This window comes from Amblyraja radiata, chromosome 8, assembly GCF_010909765.2.
Source record: "Amblyraja radiata isolate CabotCenter1 chromosome 8, sAmbRad1.1.pri, whole genome shotgun sequence".
NCBI classification, from domain to species: Eukaryota; Metazoa; Chordata; class Chondrichthyes; order Rajiformes; family Rajidae; genus Amblyraja; species Amblyraja radiata.
In genome coordinates, this window is record NC_045963.1 from 79,441,617 (window position 1) to 79,465,430 (window position 23,814).

At 45.3% G+C, this 23,814-nt stretch overlaps 1 protein-coding gene across 3 annotated transcripts in view; it reads left to right on the forward strand.

Annotated features, from left to right (window-relative positions):
• Window positions 1-900: 900 nt before the first annotated feature.
• Window positions 901-23,814, forward strand: part of ugp2 (UDP-glucose pyrophosphorylase 2) — a 33,718-nt gene continuing 10,804 nt past the window's right edge. Inside the window, exons 1-7 of one of the 3 annotated variants that reach the window (XM_033026320.1) lie at window positions 1,450-1,572; window positions 3,972-4,016; window positions 7,854-7,990; window positions 9,272-9,379; window positions 18,410-18,595; window positions 20,766-20,899; window positions 22,966-23,263. In XM_033026320.1, coding sequence (XP_032882211.1) covers window positions 7,886-7,990; window positions 9,272-9,379; window positions 18,410-18,595; window positions 20,766-20,899; window positions 22,966-23,263 — 831 coding nt within the window. In that variant the 5' untranslated portion in view covers window positions 1,450-1,572; window positions 3,972-4,016; window positions 7,854-7,885. Of the gene's footprint in view, window positions 988-1,333; window positions 1,573-3,971; window positions 4,017-7,853; window positions 7,991-9,271; window positions 9,380-18,409; window positions 18,596-20,765; window positions 20,900-22,965; window positions 23,264-23,814 lie in introns of those variants that run through there. The other 2 variants (XM_033026319.1, XM_033026318.1) reach the window with 2 other exon arrangements.

Here is a 23,814-nt window from a genome sequence, read left to right on the forward strand (position 1 = left end):
AGTCCCCCCCTTAACCTTCTGCGCTCCAAAGAATAAAGCCCTAACTTGTTCAACCTTTCTCTGTAACTTAGTTGCTGAAACCCAGGCAACTTTCTAGTAAATCTCCTCTGTACTCTCTCTATTTTGTTGACATCCTTCCTATAATTAGGCGACCAAAATTGTACCCCATACTCCAGAATTGGCCTCACCAATGCCTTGTACAATTTTAACATTACATCCCAACTTCTATACTCAATGCTCTGATTTATAAAGGCCAGCACACCAAAAGCTTTCTTTACCACCCTATCTACATGAGATTCCACTTTCAGGGAACTGTGCACAGTTATTCCCAGATCCCTCTGATCACCTGCATTCTTCAATTCCCTACCATTTACCATGTACGTCCTATTTTGATTTGTCCTGCCAAGATGTAGCACCTCACACTTATCAGCATTAAACTCCATCTGCCATCTTTTTCTGTGAGTACCGCCACTCTCTCCGCCAAAGATGGACACAAAGAGCTGGAGTAACTCGGCGGGACAGGCAGCATAGCTGGAGAAATGGTAACGTTTCCTTCTCCCCACAGATGCTGCCGGTCCCGCTGAGTTATTCCAGCATTTTCTGTCTATCTTCGGTGTATCTGCAGTTCCTTCCTATACCCTCTCTCCACCTCCGTGAGTCGACCCTCCAGGTCTGCATCCATCTCTTCCTCCTCCCCTCCTTCAGGTAACTTCACCACCGGCCTGTCCCTGGCTCCGCACCCGGGCGGCCTGGTCCCGCAGCTCTCCCGCACCCTGTAGTGCCGCCCGCTACATCCCGCTCCTCCGTCTTCGACCGTCAGGTCGGACACGCAACAACACACGGCTGAAAGGTGGCGTAAATCACGGCCCCGGCCCTCGGCTCGGCCTTCCGGCCCCTCCCTCCCGCCCGCGCTCGGCCCACCCTCACTCGCTCGCTCAGCTGCTGCTGCTGCTGCTGCTGCCGGAGATGGGTGTCGCGCCCGGTTCGGTGAGGGTCGGCCCGCAGTGACTGCGGCGCGGGGGCTGGGCTGGGCCCGGTGTTGCGGTGGGGGCGGCTCCTTCACCCGGCCCCGAGCTCCGTGTCCGGAGACCAACCGCCAACCGCCACCCAGGGGCGCGCGCGTGACGTCGCCGGGCCCTGTGACCAACCGTCAGCCCGAGGGGATGGGGGCGCGTGAAGTAACCCGCCGTGGGCGTATGTGACGTCAGGCGGGTGGCGGTGGGCGGGGCTGGGCTGGCGGTCCCGGCGGACCAGCGGGAGCGCCCGTGACGTCACCGGGCCCTGCGGCCGGCGGGGGCGCGCATGACGTCACCGGGCCGGGAAGGGGGGGGGTGACGCGTGGCGGTGGGCGGGGCTGGCGGACCAGCGGGAGCGCGCGTGACCTCTGGCGGGCGTCGGTGGAGCGCGCTCCCGCCCGGCCGTCAGTCGCCGCCCCTCCCTCCCTCCCTCCCTCCCTCCCTCCGTCACCCGCTCACTCACTCATTGACTGCTCCGACCGACCGACTTGTAGCCGTCGCTGGCCCGCTGTACCGAGGCGCTGACACACTGATCCATCCGGCGACATGTCGGGGGGTGAGTGGAGACACGGGCCCAGAGGGAGGAGAGTGAGAGAGGCATCTGGATGGGGGTATTTGGTGGGGGAGACGGGGTCTCTACCCCACCCACCCCCCTGTCTCTGTCCTGCTCCGTGAGGCGGGAGGGTCGCGAGCCCCCGTCTCTCACAACACCCCTTTCCCCTCAGCTCCCCCTCTCTCTTCCCTCTCCCTCTCTCCCCCCTCTCTCTCCCCCCCCTCTCTCCTCCCCCCCTCTCTCTCCCCCCCCTCTCTCTCCTCCCCCCTCTCTCTCTCCCCCCCTCCTCTCTCTCTCTCCCCCCTCGCTCTCCCCTCTCTCTCCCCCCCTCTCTCTCTCCCCTCGTGCTCTATCTCGATCCCCTCCTCTCCTCTCTCTCTTCCCCCGCCCTCTCTCTCGTCTCTCACCCCCCTCTCTCTCCTTCTCCCCCGCCCCTCTCTCTCTCTCTCTCTCTCTCTCGCCGCCCCCTCTCTCTCGCGCCCCCGCTCTCGGAGGGGTGTCGCGGGGGCTGGGCGTCAATTCACAACACCTTTCCCCTCAGCTCCCCCTCTCTTTCTCGCCCCCCCCCCTCCTCCCCCCCTCTCTCTCCCCCCCTCTCTCTCCTCCCTCTCTCCCCTCTCTCTCTCCCCCCTCTCTCTTCTCTCTCTCTCCATCTCTCCGCCCCGCTCTCTCTCGCCGCCCCCCCCTCTCTCTCGTCCCCCCCCTGGCTCTCTCTCTCGTCCTCTCCCGCCCCCCTCTCGTCGGCCTACTCCGCCCCCGTCTCATTCGCACCCCCCCCCCCTCTCATTCCCCCCCCCCTCTATTCCTCCCCCGAGAGAGAGAGAGTGGGGGTAGAGAGAGGGGGGGGGGAGAAGGGGGTGGGGGGGGAAGAGAGAGAGAGAGGGTGGGGGACGAGAGAGAGGGTGGGGGGGAAGAGAGAGAGGTTGGGGGAGAGAGAGGAGCACGGATTTGTTCTGTTGAAAGGTCATGCTTGAAATATCTGCTTTAACTTTGAACGCTTCCTGGAGAAGGGAGCTGTCTGCAGAGTGCGAGGCTGTTGGATCACGGGTGCATTTTACTGTGACCTTGTAATTGCCCTCTCTATTTCGTTTTTGGTTTTATTTTTACACAAAAACAGTAAATCAAACTAATCTGAAGAAGGGTCTCGACCTGAATCGTCACCCATTCCTTCTCTCCAGAGATGCTGCCTGTTACTACAGCATTTTGTGCCTCCCTTCGATTTAATATAGATAAAATATGCAACACTAGATTTAAGCACTCAGATTTCATCATTAAATTATTGAGCAATAATTTTCTTCATAAAATTATTACAAGATAAATACGTGGAATATACAAATGAGTCCATCTTTGCTCCACTGTTCCTGGTTTTACTTTTCAATCTTTATCAGCTTAACATATTCTTCCTGTTAAAATAGCCTCACAAGCACCAAAACCTTTTCCCTCAGACTGGTAGACATTTGTTACTCTCTGGCTGAGAAGTTTATTTAGTATTTTTAGATTTTTTGTGTTATGTTTAATTCAATGCCCTCCAGTTTTACTCTTTCTTACAAATACAAACATTCTTATGTTTACTCTCCGGCTGTTATAATTGTGAAGATATCGTGTCTTTCCTTGGATGTTTTGACTCTGGAATGGTTAGCTAAAAGCTTAAAAGTAGAAACAATTATTAGATTAAAGATAAGCGAGCGTTCAGAGTACAAAGAACAGGACTGTTCACGGTTAATAATAATTAGATTGTCAATCAAAAAGTATCTGCCGTTGCCATGAAGTGTGGGGAGGGGTATATGAATATGGTGGGCAATGGATGTTGGTGAGGTGGGAAAATCAGATCTGAAAGTGCATCCTTACTTAACCAGGAGAGGGGATATAGCCGTGTACTTTTGGTGTACATTATTGTAAATTCTCTTTGCAGCCTCACCAGCAGTTTTTATTAAAATGTTTGCTTCCCAAACAGACTCCAATGTATGTGTCCAAGTCTATAAACACACACACACTTACCAATTTTGAAATTGATTTTGATTTTCGGGAACTTAAATCTTTAATGTGGGGCAAGTGATTACAGTGCTCATCTTCATTGGATCTCGATCTCTACCTGCCTTCAGGAATAGCTATTCTTTACCCCCCCCCCCCCCCCCCACTCCCCAAATATCTGATGTGAAAGCTGCATGAAGAGCTGGCTGATGTACGCTTCTTAGCTCTAAATGCGCACCTCATTTGCTATTCTACGATGTGGCACGTTAGAAAATATAAATAAACTACTTGTGTGCATGTTATTACCTCTTCCAAGATTTTGGCATGGTTCATCAAGCTTTTGGCATCCACGTTGACACCTTTTCTTGCTTCTGGATGTTTTAATTTTATTTTTATAGTGTTTCCATTTATTTTCCTGCTGCTGATGTTAGGTCTCTAGATCACTGGATGTGTGCTAGCTTCCTTCTTAAATAAAGGTATTGCATTACTCTCTGCCAATTCTCTGGCTATACCTTCCTCCGATGAATTATTAAATGCGTCTAATGGTGCTTTTACTATCCCTTCCGTTGGTTGATTTAAAATGTGTGAATGTGATCCACCTGGACCACGGACTTATAATTCGATTTAACTATTCCTCTTGTTTTACATCTCGTAGAATCATAGAGCACAGAAATAGGCCCTTCTCACCACCCATGACCATCAAGCACCCATTTACATTATTTGTTCCTAAATTCTGTATTTTGCATTTGCTTCTTTAATGGTATTCAGATTTATTTTAGATTCTTCATATTCTCCATCCCTGCTATTAGGCACATCTTTTGTGTTCTAATCATCACCTGTTTGCAAGAATGGAGGGTAATCGAGTGTTTCACCCAAGAGTGTTATTTGAGCACAAGATTGTGGGTATCAGATATATTTGGTCTCAAACTTGGGAACATGACCTTTGAGATCCATATGCATCATTTATATTTCCTTGTTCAGGAACCGGGCGGGCGGGGGGCGGGGGGGGGGGGGGGGGGGGGGGGATTGCGTTTGTGGGAAATAACAATATTCCATCACATGAAGCCATGAGATGACAGCTGACATTGTTATTGATTTATTTACTTTTTTCCTGTGAGAGAAAATCCTGTAAGAGCTAATTTTAATCCATATCTCCAATATTTGGTTAGTGTTTTGTGAGTTCTGCAAGGATGATTTATGTTACCCGAGGGGCCACATGTATTTGCTATTGTGGAGGAAAGATGACTAACAGGACAAAATACATGCACACTTTCATCGTTGCTATATATTCAAAAATATCATCTGGATGATAGATTTTTCTGGTTGCATACCATACAATAATAATAATAATAATATAATAATAATAATAACTTTAATTGTCATTCAGGTATACACATAGACACAGTGCACATTGAACGAAATTTCGTTGCATTGACTCTTCAAAGTAGCAGCAGAATATAACATTTATATCAGGCGATCAGTAAAAGTGCTTAGTGTGTCCATAAAAAGTGCTTCATGTGCATAGTTCTGTAAAATAGATATGTAGGAAAGTTTTTAAAAGTGGCAATGTATAAGAAAGTTCTAGCATCGGTTTGACTGTGAGTTGAATAGTCTTATGGCCTGGGGGATGAAACTGTTGCAGAACCTGGTTGTCCTACTCTTCATGCTGCGGTACCTCCTCCCAGAGTTCAGCAGTGTAAACAGTCCATATTGTGGGTGTGTGGGGGCTCTGGTAATGCCCTTAGCTCTAATCAGACAGCGTTTGTAACCAATGTCCATGATGGAAGGAAGAGAAGTCTCAATGATTTTTTCCGCTGTCCTCACCACTCTCTGAAGGCACTTCCAGTCCGCAGCTGTACAGCCGCCGCACCACATAGAGATGCAGCTGGTCATGACTGATTCAATGGTGCTTCTGTAGAATGTGGTGAGGATGGGAGGGTGGAGGTGTGATCTTCTCATCCTGCGGAGGAAGTACAAACGCTGCTGTGCCCGTTTTACCAGAGATGTGATGTTTGTAGTCCAAGTTAAGGTATCCGTTATATGCACTCCCAGGAACTTGATGCTTTTCACCTGCTCCACTGCTAAGTTGTTGATGCACAGCGGAGTGTGACTGGGCTGATTTTTCTTTCTGAAGTCGACGACAATCTCCTTGGTTTTGTCCACATTTAGGAGAAGGTTGTTCCTGCTGCACCAGCTCACCAGCTGCTCCACCTCCTCTCTGTATGCCTGGTCGTCGTTGCTGCGGATGAGGCCCACTACTGTTGTGTCATCCGCGTATTTGATGATATGGTTAGTAGTGGACCTGGCGACACAGTCATGTGTCATCAATGTGAAGAGCAGCGGACTCAGGACACAGCCCTGAGGGGAGCCGGTGCTCAGTGTGATGACCGAGGAGGTGTTCTTCCCCACCCGCACAGACTGGGGTCTTTCAGAAAGGAAATCCAGGATCCAGTTGCATAGTGTGGTATTGAATCCTAGGGGTGCCAGTTTGCTCACCAGATGCTGGGGGATTATCGTATTGAATGCTGAGCTGAAATCAACAAACAGCATCCGCACGTGGGTGTTCTTCTCCTCCAGGTGTTGTAGGCTCAGGTGGACTGCAGAGGAGATAGCATCCTCTGTGGAGCGGTTCGGGCGATAAGCAAACTGGAACGGGTCAAAACTGGAGGGGAGTTTAGAGACCATAAGCCTCTCAAAGTAAAAAATAACTGTTTCAGGACTGGACGAGGGTTGGTCAAGATTATAAATAATGATCTCCTTTTCTTTTTTATTTTATTTTGTTTTCTCTATTCTCTCTCTCAACTTTCTTCATTACTCGTTTTCTTTTTTCACACACTATATATTTCACATCTTTCTATCCTTTACTATCTAACTTCTTTTTCTTATTCTAATCTTTTTTCAGTGTAACAAAAAAAAAAAAGAAGTTGTACATAAAATGTATTATGAAAATATATATTAGGCACTTTGGTGTCATATGACTGTACTTCTAATAAAATAAAATATTAAAAAAAAAAAAAAAAGCCTCTCAAAGCACTTCATTATTATTGGTGTGAGTTCTACGGGGCGGTAATCATTCAGGCAGGTTACAATACAATACCATTTGTCATTTGAACCTCCCATGAGGTTCAAACGAAATTTGGTTTCTGCAGTCATACAAGAAAAGAACCAAGACACACACCAACACAATTTACACAAATATCCATCACAGTGAATCTCCTCCTCACTGTGATGGAAGGCAAAGTCTTGTCTCTCCCCTGCTCTCCATTCTTCTCTCGATGTCAAAGCCCCTGGCGGGTGCTAGCAAATCCGCGGCCATTTAAAGCCGTGCCGGGCGATGTAAGGCACTCCAGGTCACTTTCAACCCCGCAATTCGAGCGGGAGAAGTCGCTGTTGCCGGTGCCCAGCAAAGCGGTCTCCCACCGGGGACCCGCGAGCTCCCGGTGTCACCATCCACCGGAGTCGGGTCGCAGCTGCGAGCCACCGCAGCTCTCCACACTCCGAACTCTCCACGCTCCGAAGCTGGCCAGCTGTGGTAGGTCCACAGCTCTGCCGGCTCCCTGACTTGAGCACCCAGGTCGTTCCGTTGGAGGCCGCTCCACGGTGCTAGGCCCCAACGACAACGGAGACCCGACAGAGAAAAAGGTCGGGTCTCCGTGCAGGGGAAAGAGATTTAAAAGTTTCCCCCACCCCCCACACATACACATTTAAAAGTACACTACAAACTATACCCTCAACGGGACAGAAAACACAGACAGACTGCAGAGGCCGCTGCGACGTCAGTTTTGACAGCGGCACAGCTTGTAGAACTGCTGTTTCTCTGTGACAGTGGCCTGGGTGCAATCCTGACCTCCAGTCCTATCTGTGTGGAACTTACACACTCGCCCATTATAAGTTTTTTCTGGGAATTCTGGTTTCCCCCCCCCCCCCCCCCCCCCCCCCCCCATTGCCCAAAAGTGTGGGTTGGTAGATGAAACAGCCGGTGTGAATAGCTCCTAGTGTGTGTAGGTGAGTTGTAGAGTCTGGAGAGTCTTGAAGGGAATGTATTAGGAAGAAATTAGTGTAAATTGGTGCTAGATGATGCAGACTTGGGAGGCCAAGTGGCCTGTTTCCGTGCTGTGTGAGTCTATGACTGTCTTAGCTTCCTTGGGATATGCAGTTTTAATGTTTTGTGAAATCATTATTTATTTTAGCAACGATTAAATCCTCATTGATTTCATTTAAATGCATCATCACATGGTGTTTCTTTGTATGCTTTTCTATAGAAATGTAGTTGAACATTTGGATTTTTTTTTCTTCTTCTCTCCATATTCTAGGTGCTTCTGTACCAATAAAGTTAACGGCAACCATGTCAAAAGGTGGGATAGCCCAGTATGAGTGCCAGCAGCTGGAAAGTGCTATGGAGAAGGAGCTTGCCCAATTGTTGGCAACTGCATCAAAGACCGAGCATAATGTATGTGTACACGGGTTCATTTCCACAGATTTGGAATAAATAGGGTAAATGCACAGAGTCTTTTACCCAGAGAAGGGGAATCAAGCGTGAGAGTTGAACAGCACATTTTGTCTGCAAGAACCGAAAGGCATAGATTTATGGTGAGGGGGAGAAAGACTGAATAGAATCCTGAGGGGTATCCTTTTTACACAAAGGAGGTGGTAGGTATATGGAACGAGCTGCCGGAGGAAGTAGTTGAGGCAGGTACCATCATAACATTGTAAAAACATTTGGACAGGTACACGGATAGGATAGGTTTAGAAGGCTATGTGCCAAACACAGGCAGGTGGGACTAGTATTGGTTGGCGTGGGCAAGTTGGGCCGAAAGGCCTGTTTCCATGCTGCATGAGTATGACACTATATCACTTTATTTAGAGTGTTTAGTTAGAAACCTTTTCCCCTTATGCAAACTACTTGGAAAAGAATGTAAGCATTCAGTTCAATAATACTTTATTATAGTCACATGTACCTAGGTACAGTGAAATGCTTTGCTTTTCATACAACCCGGTAAAATTCTGCAGCAGACCTCACGTAGACAGTACCGAAGTGTCGCCACGTTTTGGCACCGACAAAGTTACAAAAGCCAAACTGTTAGAAGTGATGAGTTTTATTGAATTATTATTTAACATAGAGTGAAACAGATGAGTGGAAATGTTTAGAAAACAATTCCAGAGAGTTAGCTTGAACTAAACCAGCAGGGAGGTGAATAGAGAGCTGGCTACATATAAAGTTGGATTGGAAGGGATGGATTTCTTTGGGATATTACAAAAGGTGATGAGGCATCTATAAAGGAAGATGTATATGTTGCCTTGTGACAGGAGGTGCTGGGTGGTGGAGAATTATATTTGATGGCAACATTGACTTGCATTTCTCTGAATGCATTTGATTTTTATAATTAGCCTGGTAGGACATCAAAATAATCAAAAATCCATTGTCAGTTTGAGGATTTTATTGTAAATAAAACAAATTTTCAAAGCAAATTAGGTGGGAGAGAGAATTCTGCTGCTGTTACAGTGCAGAAAACTCACTGATAGACATAGCATGTTAATCTTGTAAAGGAATTATGATGTCAAATATTTACCTTTTATTCAAAATTAACTGGATTTAATTGACTGAACTGAAGTTTGAAACTGCTGCACACGTGTACATGGTGTAGAGATGCTGTTCGGTAAAATTTGCCCTTTCAGATATGCTTATTGGTGGTTACTATATGTCTGAAACATTTTACAATTTACTTTGCAGCAAGTGAAGAAGAATTTTGAGGGATTCCAGAAGTTGTTTCGCAGTTTACTGCAGCGGAAAGGTCCTTCAGTGGAATGGGAGAAGATTCAGAAGGCCCCGGAAGATTCTGTAAGTTCTGTGCTTACTGTAAATTGGTTAAAAGGGTGAAGAAGGATGGGAACATTATACCTGCCATCAATGTGATCAATAAATTGCCAGAACTGGAGTATTTTCACATTTAAAAAATGTGATCTTGTTGGTAAATAAGGATTTAATCGGACCTCTGCTTTATTTGTAGGAAAATGGTTTAGCCGTTGCATTTAAAATGTCCACTTTTAAAGTTTCCTTACAGACTAAAAAATCCCTAATGGATAATTAGCATGCTAGATTTTGCTTTTAAGAGACTGCATTAGAGGTGCTGTATCATCCTGTAGTTGGAGACAGTTGCAACCTATGACATTTACTGGCAAAACTTTAGAACCAAGGGTGACATCATTATATTCCAAGAATAAGATCTAAGTGGTTGGTGGGTGGGACTGCATCAAGCTCCTGTCAGTAACAAGGTCCCGGAAACACCACAGGCTCTCAGCAAACACACGTCACTGTAGATGTTGCATGACATTAGTCATTGAAAGGGGGAAAAGAAAATAAGACATTTAGTTTTTACTCATTCCTGAAGATTGACTGCGCAAGCGAAATGTTTCAGGCAGTCAGAAAATGCATTATGGCTAAATGTTTTGTTTCAAAAAGTTAACTTCTGTCCCAGGCAACCGACATTGCTCAAAAAATATTTCTCACGTCACTAAGTTAAAGATTGGCATTGTTCCTCTCTCTCCACCCACATACCACTGCCCTTCACAATAGACAATAGACACCACTACCTCACTATTATCTGGAAATTCTGGTTTTTGTCAATATTGGGCTGTCTGCACTGTAAGATCTGGGAAGGAGGCCAGGATAGCTCTTTAAAAATATTCTTCACAATTTAGTCTGTGAGAGATGTACACAGGCTGGACCCTGGTGCATGGCTGGTTATTTTTTTTATTCGAGAGCCTTCAGGCACAGCCCCACAGTTCTCCTTCTGGTCATCACAAGGAATGCTGATGTGGTTTGTAGCTCCTTTATGGAATTGCACTTGTTTGGGGATTTCTTGGCCATGGCAGCAGGCATAGGCATGTAGTGGCCAGGTCAACTGGGTCAGACGACTTCCTTTTGGATGCAGAAAGCCCTGTACAACATGAGACTGTTGTCAGTCCTCATTAAAAAAAGTGAACACTTTTGACGTGGTCTTGATATAAATAGCATGTTAATATTGTGACATTTAGTGAAAAGTCCATTGCTGTCCCTTTACCTCACCATTTGTGTTTCTCCACAAGTATTGGCCACTGATGTCAGTCATTCAGCACAAAAACGGGCCATACCACCCAACATGCCCCATCTACACTAGCCCCCACATGCCTCATTTACACTAGGTCCACATGCCCCATCTACACTAGCCCCCACATGCCCCATCTACACTAGCCCCCACATGCCCCATCTACACTAGCCCCCACATGCCCCATCTACACTAGCCCCCACATGCCCCATCTACACTAGGCCCCACATGACCCCATCTACACTAGGCCTCACATGCCCCATCTACACTAGCCCCCACATGCCCCATCTACACTAGGCCCACATGCCCCATTTACACTAGGCCCACATGCCCCATTTACACTAGGCCCACATGCCCCATTTACACTAGGCCCACATGCCCCATCTACACTAGCCCCCACATGCCCCATCTACACTAGGCCCCACATGCCCCATTTACACTAGGCCCACATGCCCCATCTACACTAGCCCCCACATGCCCCATCTACACTAGCCCCCACATGCCCCATCTACACTAGCCCCCAAATGCCCCATTTACACTAGGTCCACATGCCCCATCTACATTAGCCCCCACATGCCCCATCTACACTAGGCCCACATGCCCCATTTACACTAGGCCCACATGCCCCATCTACACTAGCCCCCACATGCCCCATTTACACTAGGTCCACATGCCCCATCTACATTAGCCGCCACATGCCCCATCTACACTAGCCCCCACATGCCCCATCTACACTAGCCCCCACATGCCCCATCTACACTAGCCCCCACATGCCCCATGTACACTAGGCCCACATGCCCCATTTACACTAGCCCCCACATGCCCCATCTACACCAGCCCCCACATGCCCCATCTACACTAGCCCCCACATGCCCCATCTACACTAGCCCCCACATGCCCCATCTACACTAGGTCCACATGCCCCATCTACACTAGGTCCACATGCCCCATCTACACTTGCCCCCAGATGCCCCATCGACACTAGCCCCACATGCCCCATCTACACTAGCCCCCACATGTCCCATCTACACTTGCCCCCAGATGCCCCATCGACACTAGCCCCACATGCGTCATGTACACTAGCCCCACATGCCCCATCTACACTAGCCCCCACATGCCCCATCTACACTAGCCCCCAGATGCCCCATCTACACTATCCCCCACATGCCCCATCTACACTAGCCCCCACATGCCCCATCTACACTAGGTCCACATGCCCCATCTACACTAGGTCCACATGCCCCATCTACACTAGGCCCACATGTCCCATCTACACTTGCCCCCAGATGCCCCATCGACACTAGGCCCACATGCCCCATGTACACTAGCCCCACATGCCCCATCTACACTAGCCCCCAGATGCCTCATCTACACTAGCCCCCAGATGCCCCATCTACACTAGCACCCCGATGCCCCATCTACACTAGGCCCAGATGCCCACATCTACACTTGCTCCCACATGCCCCATCTACACTAGCCCCACATGCCCCATCTACACTAGCCCCCCCCCCCCCTTGCGCCATCTACACTAGCCCCCACATGCCCCATCTACACTAGCCCCCACATGCCCCATCTACACTAGCCCCCACATGCCCCATTTACACTAGCCCCCACATGCCCCATCTACACTAGCCCCCACATGCCCCATCTACACTAGCCCCCAGATGCCCCATCTACACTAGGCCCAGATGCCCACATCTACACTTGCTCCCACATGCCCCATCTACACTAGCCCCAGATGCCCACATCTACACTTGCTCCCACATGCCCCATTTACACTAGCCCCACATGCCCCATCTACACTAGCCCCCACATGCCCCATCTACACTAGCCCCACATGCCCCATCTACACTAGCCCCCACATGCCCCATCTACACTATCCCCCACATGCCCCATCTACACTAGCCCCCACATGCCCCATCTACACTAGGTCCACATGCCCCATCTACACTAGGTCCACATGCCCCATCTACACTAGGCCCACATGTCCCATCTACACTTGCCCCCAGATGCCCCATCGACACTAGGCCCACATGCCCCATGTACACTAGCCCCCAGATGCCCCATCTACACTAGCCCCCAGATGCCCCATCTACACTAGCACCCCGATGCCCCATCTACACTAGGCCCACATGCCCCATCTACACTAGCCCCCACATGCCCCATCTACACTTGCTCCCACATGCCCCATCTACACTAGCCCCACATGCCCCATCTACACTAGCCCCCACATGCCCCATGTACACTAGCCCCACATGCCCCATCTACACTAGCCCCACATGCCCCATCTACACTAGCCCCCAGAAAGAGACCATCTTAAAGCAATTACATTGATAGACTACTGACCGACATCCACTATAAACTCACTGACTCCCATGGCTATCTGGACTACACTTCTTCCTACCCTGCTTCCTGTAAGGACTCCGTCCCCTACTCCCAATTCCTCCGTCTACGCCGCATCTGCACCCAGGATGAGGTGTCCACACCAGAGCATTGGAGATGTCCTCATTCTTTAGGGAACGGGGGTTCCCCTCTTCTACTATAGATGAGGCTCTCACCAGGGTCTCTTCGATACCCCGTGACCCTGCTCTCACTCCCCATCCCCCCCACTCGTAACAAGGGCAAAGTCCTCCTTGTCCTCACCTTCCACCCAACAACCGTCATATACAACAAATAATCCTCCGACGTTTTCGCCACTTCCAATGTGATCCCACCACTTGCCACATCTTCCCATCTCATCCCCTGTCTGCTTTCTGCACAGACTGCTCCCTCCGTAACTCCCTGGTCAATTCTTCCCTTCCCACCCCCTCTCCGGGCACCTTCCCTTGCAACCGCAGGAAATGCTACACTTGTCGCTTTACCTCCCCCCTTGACTCCATTCAAGGACCCAAGCAGTCTTCACAGGTGTGGCAGAGGTTCACCTGCACATCCTCAAACCTCATATATTGCATCCGCTGCTCTAGATGTCAGCTGCTCTACATCGGTGAGACCAAGCGTAGGCTTGGCGATCACTTTGCCGAACACCTCCGCTCGGTTTGCAATAACCAACTTGATCTCCCGATGGCTCAGCACTTCAACTCCCCCTCCCATTCCGAATCCAACCTTTCTGTCCTGGGCCTCCTACATGGCCAGAGTGAGGCCCACCGTAAATTAGAGGAGCAGCACCTCATATTTCGCTTGGGCAGTTTGCACCCCAGCGGTATGAACATTGACTTCTCTAATTTCAGGTAGTCCCTACTTTCTCCTCCCCTTCTCAGCTCTCCCTCAGCCCACTGGCTCCACCTCTTCCTTTCTTCTACCCACCACCCCCCACCCCCACCCCCACATCAGTCTGAAGAAGGGTTTCGACCCGAAACGTTGCCTATTTCCTTCGTCCATTTGCCTCACCCGCTGAGTTTCTCCAGCATTTTTGTCTACCTTCAATTTTCCAGCATCTGCACTTCCTTCTTAAATACATTGAGCCTGTCTGATTGTACTGAATGTACAGCTGGCAGTTATAGACTGTTCACATCAGCCACAGAGGGTAGTCGAGGCCAGTTCATTGGCTATATTTAAGAGGGAGTTAGATGTGGCCCTTGTTGCTAAGGGGATCAGAGGGTATGGAGAGAAGGCAGGTACGGGATACTGAGTTGGATGATCAGCCATGATCATATTGAATGGCGGTGCAGGCTCGAAGGGCCGAATGGCCTACTCCTGCACCTAATTTCTATGTTTCTATGAAACTATGTTTGATTTGTCATGTGAATGTTTCCTGGTAAAATATGAGCACTGGAAGCTTTTCTCTGGTTTTAATTGAAGCACGGAACTGATAAACATCTTCCAACTTGTATTTGATGGTTCCATGATGAAGTACTTTACTTACAGGAAGTAATATCCTTTTTGTCAGAACTGGAAACACAGTAGTAGAGATAAACATTTTAAGATGTGGGGAGAGGGGTTAATAAAAGGAAATGTTCAGTGGATTTCAAAAATTAACGGTTGGAAGGGCAAATTCTACTTTTAAACTAATGCTGAACGCCATTGAATTAAAGTAGGACTCTCCTCATCAGTGTAAACATTACCGTGGATAAGCACTTGAGTTTTGAGAAGTCACTGTTGCAGGTCTTCTACAATTGGTAAAATTCACCTTTGCAGATTTTCCAACATTTACATTTTTTTCTTCCTACAACAAGTACCGTGTCGTTAGAAATCTAAATAAAAAGACTAATTACATTAGACATGAATAGTTTTCAAGATAATGCACTTTGCAATTGTTCTTTGGACTGGGTGTTGAGACCATTTTCTTTCCTTGATAATAAGATGATAAATCTGCAGTGGCAATTGAAAATGAGTTGGTGGAATAGTTTAGTTTATTGTCACATGTACTGAGGCACAGTGAAAAGCTCTTGTTTGTGTGCTATCCAGTCAAAGAAAATACTGTACATGAATACAATCACTATCCACCATGCATGGATAAAGGATAAAGGGCACGGCAATCAGTGCCAGATATAACATTGAAGTCCGCTTAAAGATAGTTCACATGTCTCCAATGAGGTAGAAGGGAGGTCAGGACCGCATTCTAGCTGGAGAGAGGACTATTCACTTGTCTGATAAGTGTTGGGAAGAAATTGTCCCTACATCAGAAAGTATGTGTTTTTAAACTTCTGTACCTCTTACCTGATAGGATTGGGGAGAAGATTATGCTGGCGGCTCGGCCACCATTTATCGTCCACCCCTAATGATCATTAAGGTTTCGAGATACAGCGTATAAACAGGCCCTTCGGCCCACATGAGCGATCGCCGCACATTAACACTATCCTACACCCACCAGGGACAATTTTTACATTTATACCAAGCCAATTAACTTACAAACCTGTACGTCTTTGGAGTGTGGGAGGAAACCGAAGATCTCGGAGAAAACCCACGCAGGTCACGGGGAGAACGTGCAAACTCCGTACAGACAGCATCTGTAGTCGGGATGGAATCCGGGTGTCCGGCGCTGCACTTGCTGTAAGACAGCAACTCTACCGCTGCACCACCGTGACCGCCCTCCATCACCATCATGTTTACCATCACCATTAGGGTGATGGTAAACCCTAACCCTAATGCGCTCCATTATGCGAGAAGTAAGCCTTTTTGGCTTTTTCCAGAGGTCAGTTATGAGTTGACCACATATATATATAAGCCAGGAAGTTCAATGTGAACTAGGTGGGTTGTTGAGAACCTGGCATATTGTGATTATATTTATTAAGACTATTTGCATTTTTTTAAAGCTACAATTTGCTTTGCGGTTGAATTTTAATTCTGTAACTGAGATTTGAATTTGTTTTTGGACAAGTTAAATCCCCAGGAACTAGTTTGGTTATTTAACCACTGTTGTTGTATTTGCCCTTTGATTCCCAAATAGGTAGACTGTTTGGTTTCCTAAGGTCTGTGTCTTGGTGGAACCAGGCAAATACTCAGGTATCAGGTAGCCATAATAGCTCAGATCAGGAAAATGTAACCTTCCTTTGCCAATAAAATGGGCCAGGCAGTCTTTCAGGTTTGTTAGGACTATTTTTATTTTAAACTGTCTTCACTAAATTATCAGTACCATACATTTTCAATCACCAATGGTCAATTTTGTCAACTATTAATCGACTTTCCTAAATATTAACTTAATTGTTAAAATTAATTAAGAGTTGTCACCAGATGCTTGTTCTCAAATATTTTCAATAGAAAGCAAGAACTACTTCAGTTCGTCATGTAATTTAACACAATTCTAAACATGGTACATTGAAATATTAAACCTCTACTGAATGTAAGTACTGTAGTTTAATTTGAAGCATTATTTTTCCATTTTAATTCACCTTCTGCATGTTTTTATTTGGGGATATGCGCCTGGATTACTTTTTCTTTTTTACGAAGTTGCAGAAGCTAATGAGTGTAATATTTTGCTATTACCAACCTTTCAAGATGGAGACTTAAAGTAATGGTTGTCAACAAGGGGGCCTTTATTCTGTGAGCCCAGCAGTGAGCTGGAGTTAGTTTACATGAGGAGCTTGTGTCCTCCAGACAAATTCTAGTCGATGGGTCAGGAAGTAAAGGAGAAGTGCAGAGTGATTTAAATATATTTTATGAAAAGAAGCTTGTTCTTGTTTTCAAATGTGAAAGGGTAAACCTGTCAGTACAACTTGATTAACACTCGGGCTTGTATGCTGTTCATCTGTTTTAGTTTTGGAATATATATTTTTAAACAGTAATATAAAGTTTACACAAACTGGGTGAATGCTTTGCCAGTGATATGCAGCAGGATGTGGCGCGAGTAGGCTGGCACCATTGCAGGTGATGGGGAGTGGGAGCTGAGGTGCTGGTGAGCGGGAAGATTCACCTACTGTAGGACTGGAGAAATAGAAGCTGCACAATAGGGGTCTGATTCTGGCTACTCTATGCCTCTCATTGTTTTATATGGATCTACTGGATCTCTTCTCAATCTCTGATGTTCCAGAGAAAACACAGTTGGTCCAATTTTTCTTTATAACTAACACTTTCTAATCCAGGTAGCATTTTGGTAAACCTTCTGCACCATCTGCACATCTCTGTCCAGTCGCCACATCCTTCATGCAATACTCCAAATGCTTCCCAACCAAAACCTTATATATCTGCTACGTGACTGCCTGACTCTTTCTGCAATGCCTTGACCTCAGATAGCAAGCATGCACATGCAGCCTTTACCACTCTATTCACTTGTGTTGTTGCTTTCAGGAAGCTATGGACTTGGACCCCAAGATCGAATTAAACTCCATCTGCCATTCCTCCATCCATTTCTGTAGCTGGTCTATATTCTATTGTGTACTTTGACAGCCTTCCTCACTCTCCCAACTCCATCAATGTGTCATCTGCAAACTTACCAAACCAACTCATTGACATTTACATGCAAGTTGTTTATATATGAAAAACAACAGGTCCCAGCATAGACCCTTGTGGAACTCCACTGGTCAGACCTCTGGACACAATAATACCCTTCCACTGCACCCCTGTCCCTCTGTGACTGAACCAGTTCTCAGTCCGAGCGACCAACTTTGGCATTAATGGCAACACAATTATTCCCACCCTTGTGCCTTTTCCCTATTTCCAGCAAATATTTCTTTCCTAATTTTTAAATCATCCTTTGGAATTTGTAGGCAATTTTTGATCGCTAGTTGTGAATATTTTTTTCTTTCATGCGCTGCGTTTCCTTTGCCAGTATCTTGCATCCTTTGAGTTTTTATTACTGCCGTCCCTATCCTGGAAATGGTGACCTTTGTTTACTTGATCAGAAATTATTTTAGTTTTGAATATTTTTTTATTTTTGGTATGGCTTTGTAAATATCTGATTAGTGTATAAATGTAAATAATTTGGTGTACATATAGTGGCTGGTGTACATATGGTGTACATATAGCTGCTAAATTTGTATAAGATAATTATAAGCAGTTGAATAAGGGGTGGGAATTAATAAGCTTTGGCTTCTACCTGCCCCTTTTCGGACACATACGATTTCATTTATTTATAGATATTGTTTATGACGCTTTATAAATATTCTTGTTTTGTTTTTTGTATGGTGTTTCACACTTGCTTTATATTCATTTATTCTGTTCGAAATAAATTATTTTAAATGAAAACAAAAAATACATCCATCGGATCTTCTCTGCATATGTTTCATTATTCAGTTTAGATAAACTCATTCATCAGTTGACATTGCATTTCTGATGCAACTTGACGGCATTAACTCTTGAGTCGTGCATTGTAATAGATGCATTTCTAAAAATGTCAATTCTACTTCCAGATTCAGCCATATGATAAGATTGAGCGACGAGGATTGCCGAATGATATATCTTCGTTGTTAAGTAAACTGGTGGTGGTGAAGCTGAATGGAGGGCTTGGCACCAGCATGGGTTGCAAAGGCCCCAAAAGCCTGATTAGTGTACGCAATGAGAATACGTTCCTGGATCTCACGGTCTTACAGATAGAGGTGAGGACACATTTTAATGCATCTAAATCAGAACAATGTCAAGCAATTTTGCTGTTGATTTTTGCTGGTATGTGTAACATGTTCACTTTGTTGTATGGTACTTGGCCACATAAAGGAGTTTTAAGTTTGTTGATTCAAGCCCTGGACTCCACTGATTTCAGAGTTAACCTTGGTGTTGCATGTTCAGATGTCAAGATATACTACTCCTTGGATTAGTACTCCATCATCGGTGTTCAAGTTCCCGCGAGAGTGATGCAAAACAAAACGAACAGCTGAAGATGGAATATCAACAAAACAGAAGTATTGGAAGAACTCAGCCTGTCCAGCAGTATCTGTGGAAAAAGAACTCAGTTAATGTTTTGGGTCAAGGACCTTCCTCAGAATGGAGGAGAAAGGAGAGAGATTGCAGTTTGCAAAATGAAACTGTGGGGAGGTGGAAGACAAAATACTACATGACGAAGGGTTAAGATAGATTGGGTAATGAGCATGAGAACTGCAGTCATTGTGGGAATATTGCTAATCCGTGATCAGATTCTGTCTGCCATCTATATTTTAGGTACTGCGTGCTGCGTTACATGGATAGGACAGGTTTGGAGGGATATGGACCAAACGCGAGCAGGTGGGACTAGTGTAGATGGGACATATTGGTCGATGTGGACAAGTTGGGCCGTAGGGCTTGTTTCCACACTGTATCAATCTAATAGAAAATAAACAAGGATTCAATATATAAGGTGTGAACATTTCACAGAAAGGTGTTCTGGCATGGGGGTTCATTCAGGGGATCAGATTGAGCCAACATTCTTTCTTCCAATTCTGGTTGCCTCCAAACACTTCATCCTTATTCCAGCCCATTACATTTACCCCACTGTTGGTGAATTGTACCTGCAGCCCTGGTTCCATGTATCAAATGGCGATGGCAGCCTCGCCAACGGTCTGTCTGTCTTTTCGTCTTTTTTGTTATGTAAGTGTGTTTTAAAAGTATGTGTTAACGTTCTTTGGTTTGTTTTATGTCGGGGTCGGGGGAAACTTTTTTTCAATCTGTTACCTTGCCGGAGATGCGATTGTTTTCCGGATCGTATCTCCGGTCGCTCTGCGGCCTAACATAGAGCTGGCGGCCTTGCTCGAGACTGACTTTGAGCCCCACCGCCGGGTCATGGACTTACCATCAGAGCCTGCGATATCCTTGCCTGGGATCGATGCTCCAACCGTGGCCTGTGGATTTCAACATCGAGGAGCTCGCAGTCTCAGGTAGAGACTGATGCCGGGAAGTTCCAAAGTCACAGGAGGTTCGACCAGCCCCGACCCGGGGTCCGATCGCCCGGCGCGGGGGAGCTGAGATCCTCCTGATGTGCGAGCTTGATCGCCCCGACGTGGAATGCCCGACAGCCGGCTACGGGACCATGATCGTCCGTCAATGGAAGGATCGAGTGCCCCGACCCCGGGAGAACAAAGATAGGAAGAGATTGAACTTTTTTTCGCCTTCCATCACAGTGAGGAATGTGGAGGAGTCACTGTGGTGGATGTTTATGTTAAAATGTGTTTTGTGTGTCTTATTGCTTTTTATTGGTATGACTGTATGACAAATCAAATTCATCGTACTTGGCGAATAAAGTATGATTATGATGATGAAATTACGACCCAAATGCCCCTTAACGTCCTAATAGCATCTTTCCTATCTGATTCTTTGCTCTGAATGTTTATTTCCATCGGATTACTCTCTAGGTGTATAGACCTGTAGGTTGCGTCTATGCCTGATCTGTACAACTGGTGATTGTACAGTAAGCTGTTTATTCAAAATCTAATTTAAAGTAATTTCTGACAATGTGGAACTTTTCCCAATGAGAAAATGTAATTTCTCAAGAACAAAATTGCTTAAGTAAAGTTTGATTATATACAAATGTCAATTGTGGTCACTCTATTCAACACCAAGTGTGAATATTCCTATTATATTTTATCTTTGTGAATCATATTGGAATGCCCTTCAGTGTGAGTATAACAAAAAGTATAGATTATTGTGGGGTTGAGGAACTAAACGGGCAAATGACCAGGAATGATCATGCCATTAAAGTCGGCAGCATTCTGGGACCTGGTCAGTATTATTTGTGTTAAACTGTACATGCCATAGCTTTCTTAGCTTACAATCAAATGTAATTTGATTTTTTGTTTGTAGCATTTGAACAGAACTTACGATGCAGATGTCCCCCTTGTCTTGATGAACTCGTTCAACACCGATGAGGATACAAAGAAGATATTACAGAAGTACAATCACTACGCTGTGAAAATTCATACCTTCAACCAAAGCAGGTAAATAAATCTTTTGCTTTTCTCCCAGTGACCATCAGAATTAGAAGCAGTCCCAGGCCTGCGGTGTCATTGAATAAGCTCATGGCTGGTCTGGTGGTTATCAGAACTGTAAGTGTGCATATTCTCTCTGCGTGTGTGTGCGCGCGCGTGCATCCTATTGATCATCCACTTAACACTGGAACCGCCTCGTGTATTTGATGGAAGCGACATTAATTATATATCATTAACAACCCAACTACAGCTGCATAAATGAAACCGCGGGAGCCCGCGGGTCCCTGGTGGGAGACCGCTTTTCGAGGCTTCCGCAACGGCGACTTTTCCCGCCCGAGTTGCGGGGTTGAAAAGTACCTGGAGCAGGGCCTTACATCGCCCGGCGCGACTTTAACGGCCACGGGACTTGCAGCGCCTGCCGGGGGCTCCAACACCAAGACCCGGAGCGCGGCCTTGCATCACCCGGCGCGGCTTTAATGCAGCAATGTTACATAATTTTGAGATTTAAAAAATCAAGTCTGCAATTTATCGCATCAGATAAAGCATAAAAAGAAGTTTAATTTGACACCTAATTCACTTTCATATCTTCAGTATTAAAAAAGTTATAGCCATTTTCATACTCGGAAATTAGCATCTTGTTCCCTATTGAATGAATGAATGAATGAATGATTTTCCATTGACTTAACACAAAAGCTGTGATCGAGGACAGTCTAAAGCCCATAACTTTATTAAAAATTAAGAAAACTGAAATAAATTTTCAGTTATTATAGATTGAAGCATTCTGAAACAAATATTAAACAATCTTACTTGGATGACCTGAAATTAAAGCATATAATTAGTTAGTTACCCAATTGTAGCTAATTCCAAATTTAAATTACTAGATCTAAACATCTATCCATTTCTTAAGGAAAGATTAACATTTTTAAATAGCCTAAGTGTCCAAAGAACATTCAGAGAAGAATTCACAATAAAACATGATTTTTAAATCTCATTGACATTAATTTAAACCCTTCTTCAGATCTTCAGAAAAGATCTACATCATTTCTGATTAAACATTAAAGTTTGCAGTTAATGAAGTACATTTTGAAGTGTAATCACTCATTTAATTAAGGAAATATGAGAGCCATATTTTAAACAGAAATATAATAATAACCAAAATAGAAATGTCATCACCAGATGCCTCTCTGTGTAAGTGAGCATCTTTTGAAGAATATGTAGTCAGGGTTACATGGATTCTACTGCAGGGACTTGAGCATGAAATCTTGGCTGACTCCAAGTGAGATGGAAGTGGTGTGCTGTCTGCTGGTGGCTTACACGTAGCAATCTACACAAGTCCTTTCTGTCCGTGTCGTTCTGTTTAGTGGTTATGATGGCACTACTGAATTCTCTGTAGGAACGATTTAAAGACCACTGATTTGACACAAAAGTGTCACACATCACACTTAAAGACCGTTGATGCTGCCCGTTCTGGGGAAGCGAGTCTGTAAATACTTGCTCTTTTGATATTTTCAAGTTTAGTGTGGAGTAGTTATTGCTAGGAGATCCATATTTTAGAGTGCAATCATTGAACAGATCCAGTGCGTCAGATAGGCAATGCAGAATAGCTTGTTATACCAACTTGGACAAACTAATGAAGTAATATAGAAACGCGTGGATTGTTATGTAGAAGTAAGCAAAACATGATTGTAGGAATCGATACATGAGATAGTTTATGAAGTTTGCCTTCCGAACGTATTGTGTTTCCGTCAACCAAGGGTAATAAACCCTATTTATTTGAGCAGACTATTCTGAGAACACTACAACCTGCAAAGGATTAAAACTCTATTACAGACATTAGCATAATGCTAATGGGGTTCTTCTGCAAAGAAAAGTTATTCAATTTAATTAGTTCGATAAAAGTTAATTTCAACAAGCTGTATTTTTGTTCTTTCTGTTAATGTGATAATTTGCAGAATTGAATTCCTTAACTTTCGACCAGTTGTTGCTGATTATCAAGGATATGAATCTTCCATTGTTCAGTCCAGAGTGATAAATGAGTTGTTACTGATATCTCCCATTTGTGCTTTGTTTCTCAGGTACCCACGTATTAATAGAGAGTCCATGCTTCCTGTAGCTACAGATAATTCCAGCACTGGCTTCAATGCAGAAGCCTGGTATCCACCGGGTCATGGAGATATTTATGCCAGCTTCTATAACTCTGGTCTATTAGACATCTTTCTGGAACAGGGCAAAGAATATATGTTTGTATCTAATATTGACAATCTTGGAGCAACAGTTGACCTGAACATTCTCCATCATCTTTTAAATCCACCATCGGGAAGGCAGTGTGAATTTGTGATGGAAGTAACTGATAAGACCAGAGCAGATGTTAAGGTAATTAACTGCAAAATAAGAATTGTGTTCAATTCAAATAACCAGATATATATACTATTTCATAAATACAAAATGCAAATATTGAAAGAATATCGGTTAAAATGTAATTTGCATATAAAAGAACACAATTAAATGAATATGTAGCACGAATGAAGCAAAACCTGAATTAACAGTTACTGGAAAGCCTGGGTGAGATGCTTCAGCTGTATTCAGCAGCTCATCACCTCCTAATGACAGTGTTTGAGACGGGAAACTAAACAAGAATGTCAAGCTCAGGTACTGAAAAAGAAAGCAAATGTAAATGTGATGTGTCTGCAGCTTTTCCTGCTGGATTGTACCTGCACTTGGCAGAGCTGAGGTTTTCTAATATTGATTGGACAAAATTGGCTTTGGTTTCTTGTTTCAGAAATGATTGGTTAATGTTGTTAGGACCTGTGACCACTCCAACTAGTATTGGAATGCTTCCTGCCTTCCTAGCTCATCACCCCTATAACTAGCGAGTCACATTTGTGGTTTTAATGCGCCTGTGACTTTGTTGTGTTTCATAATGG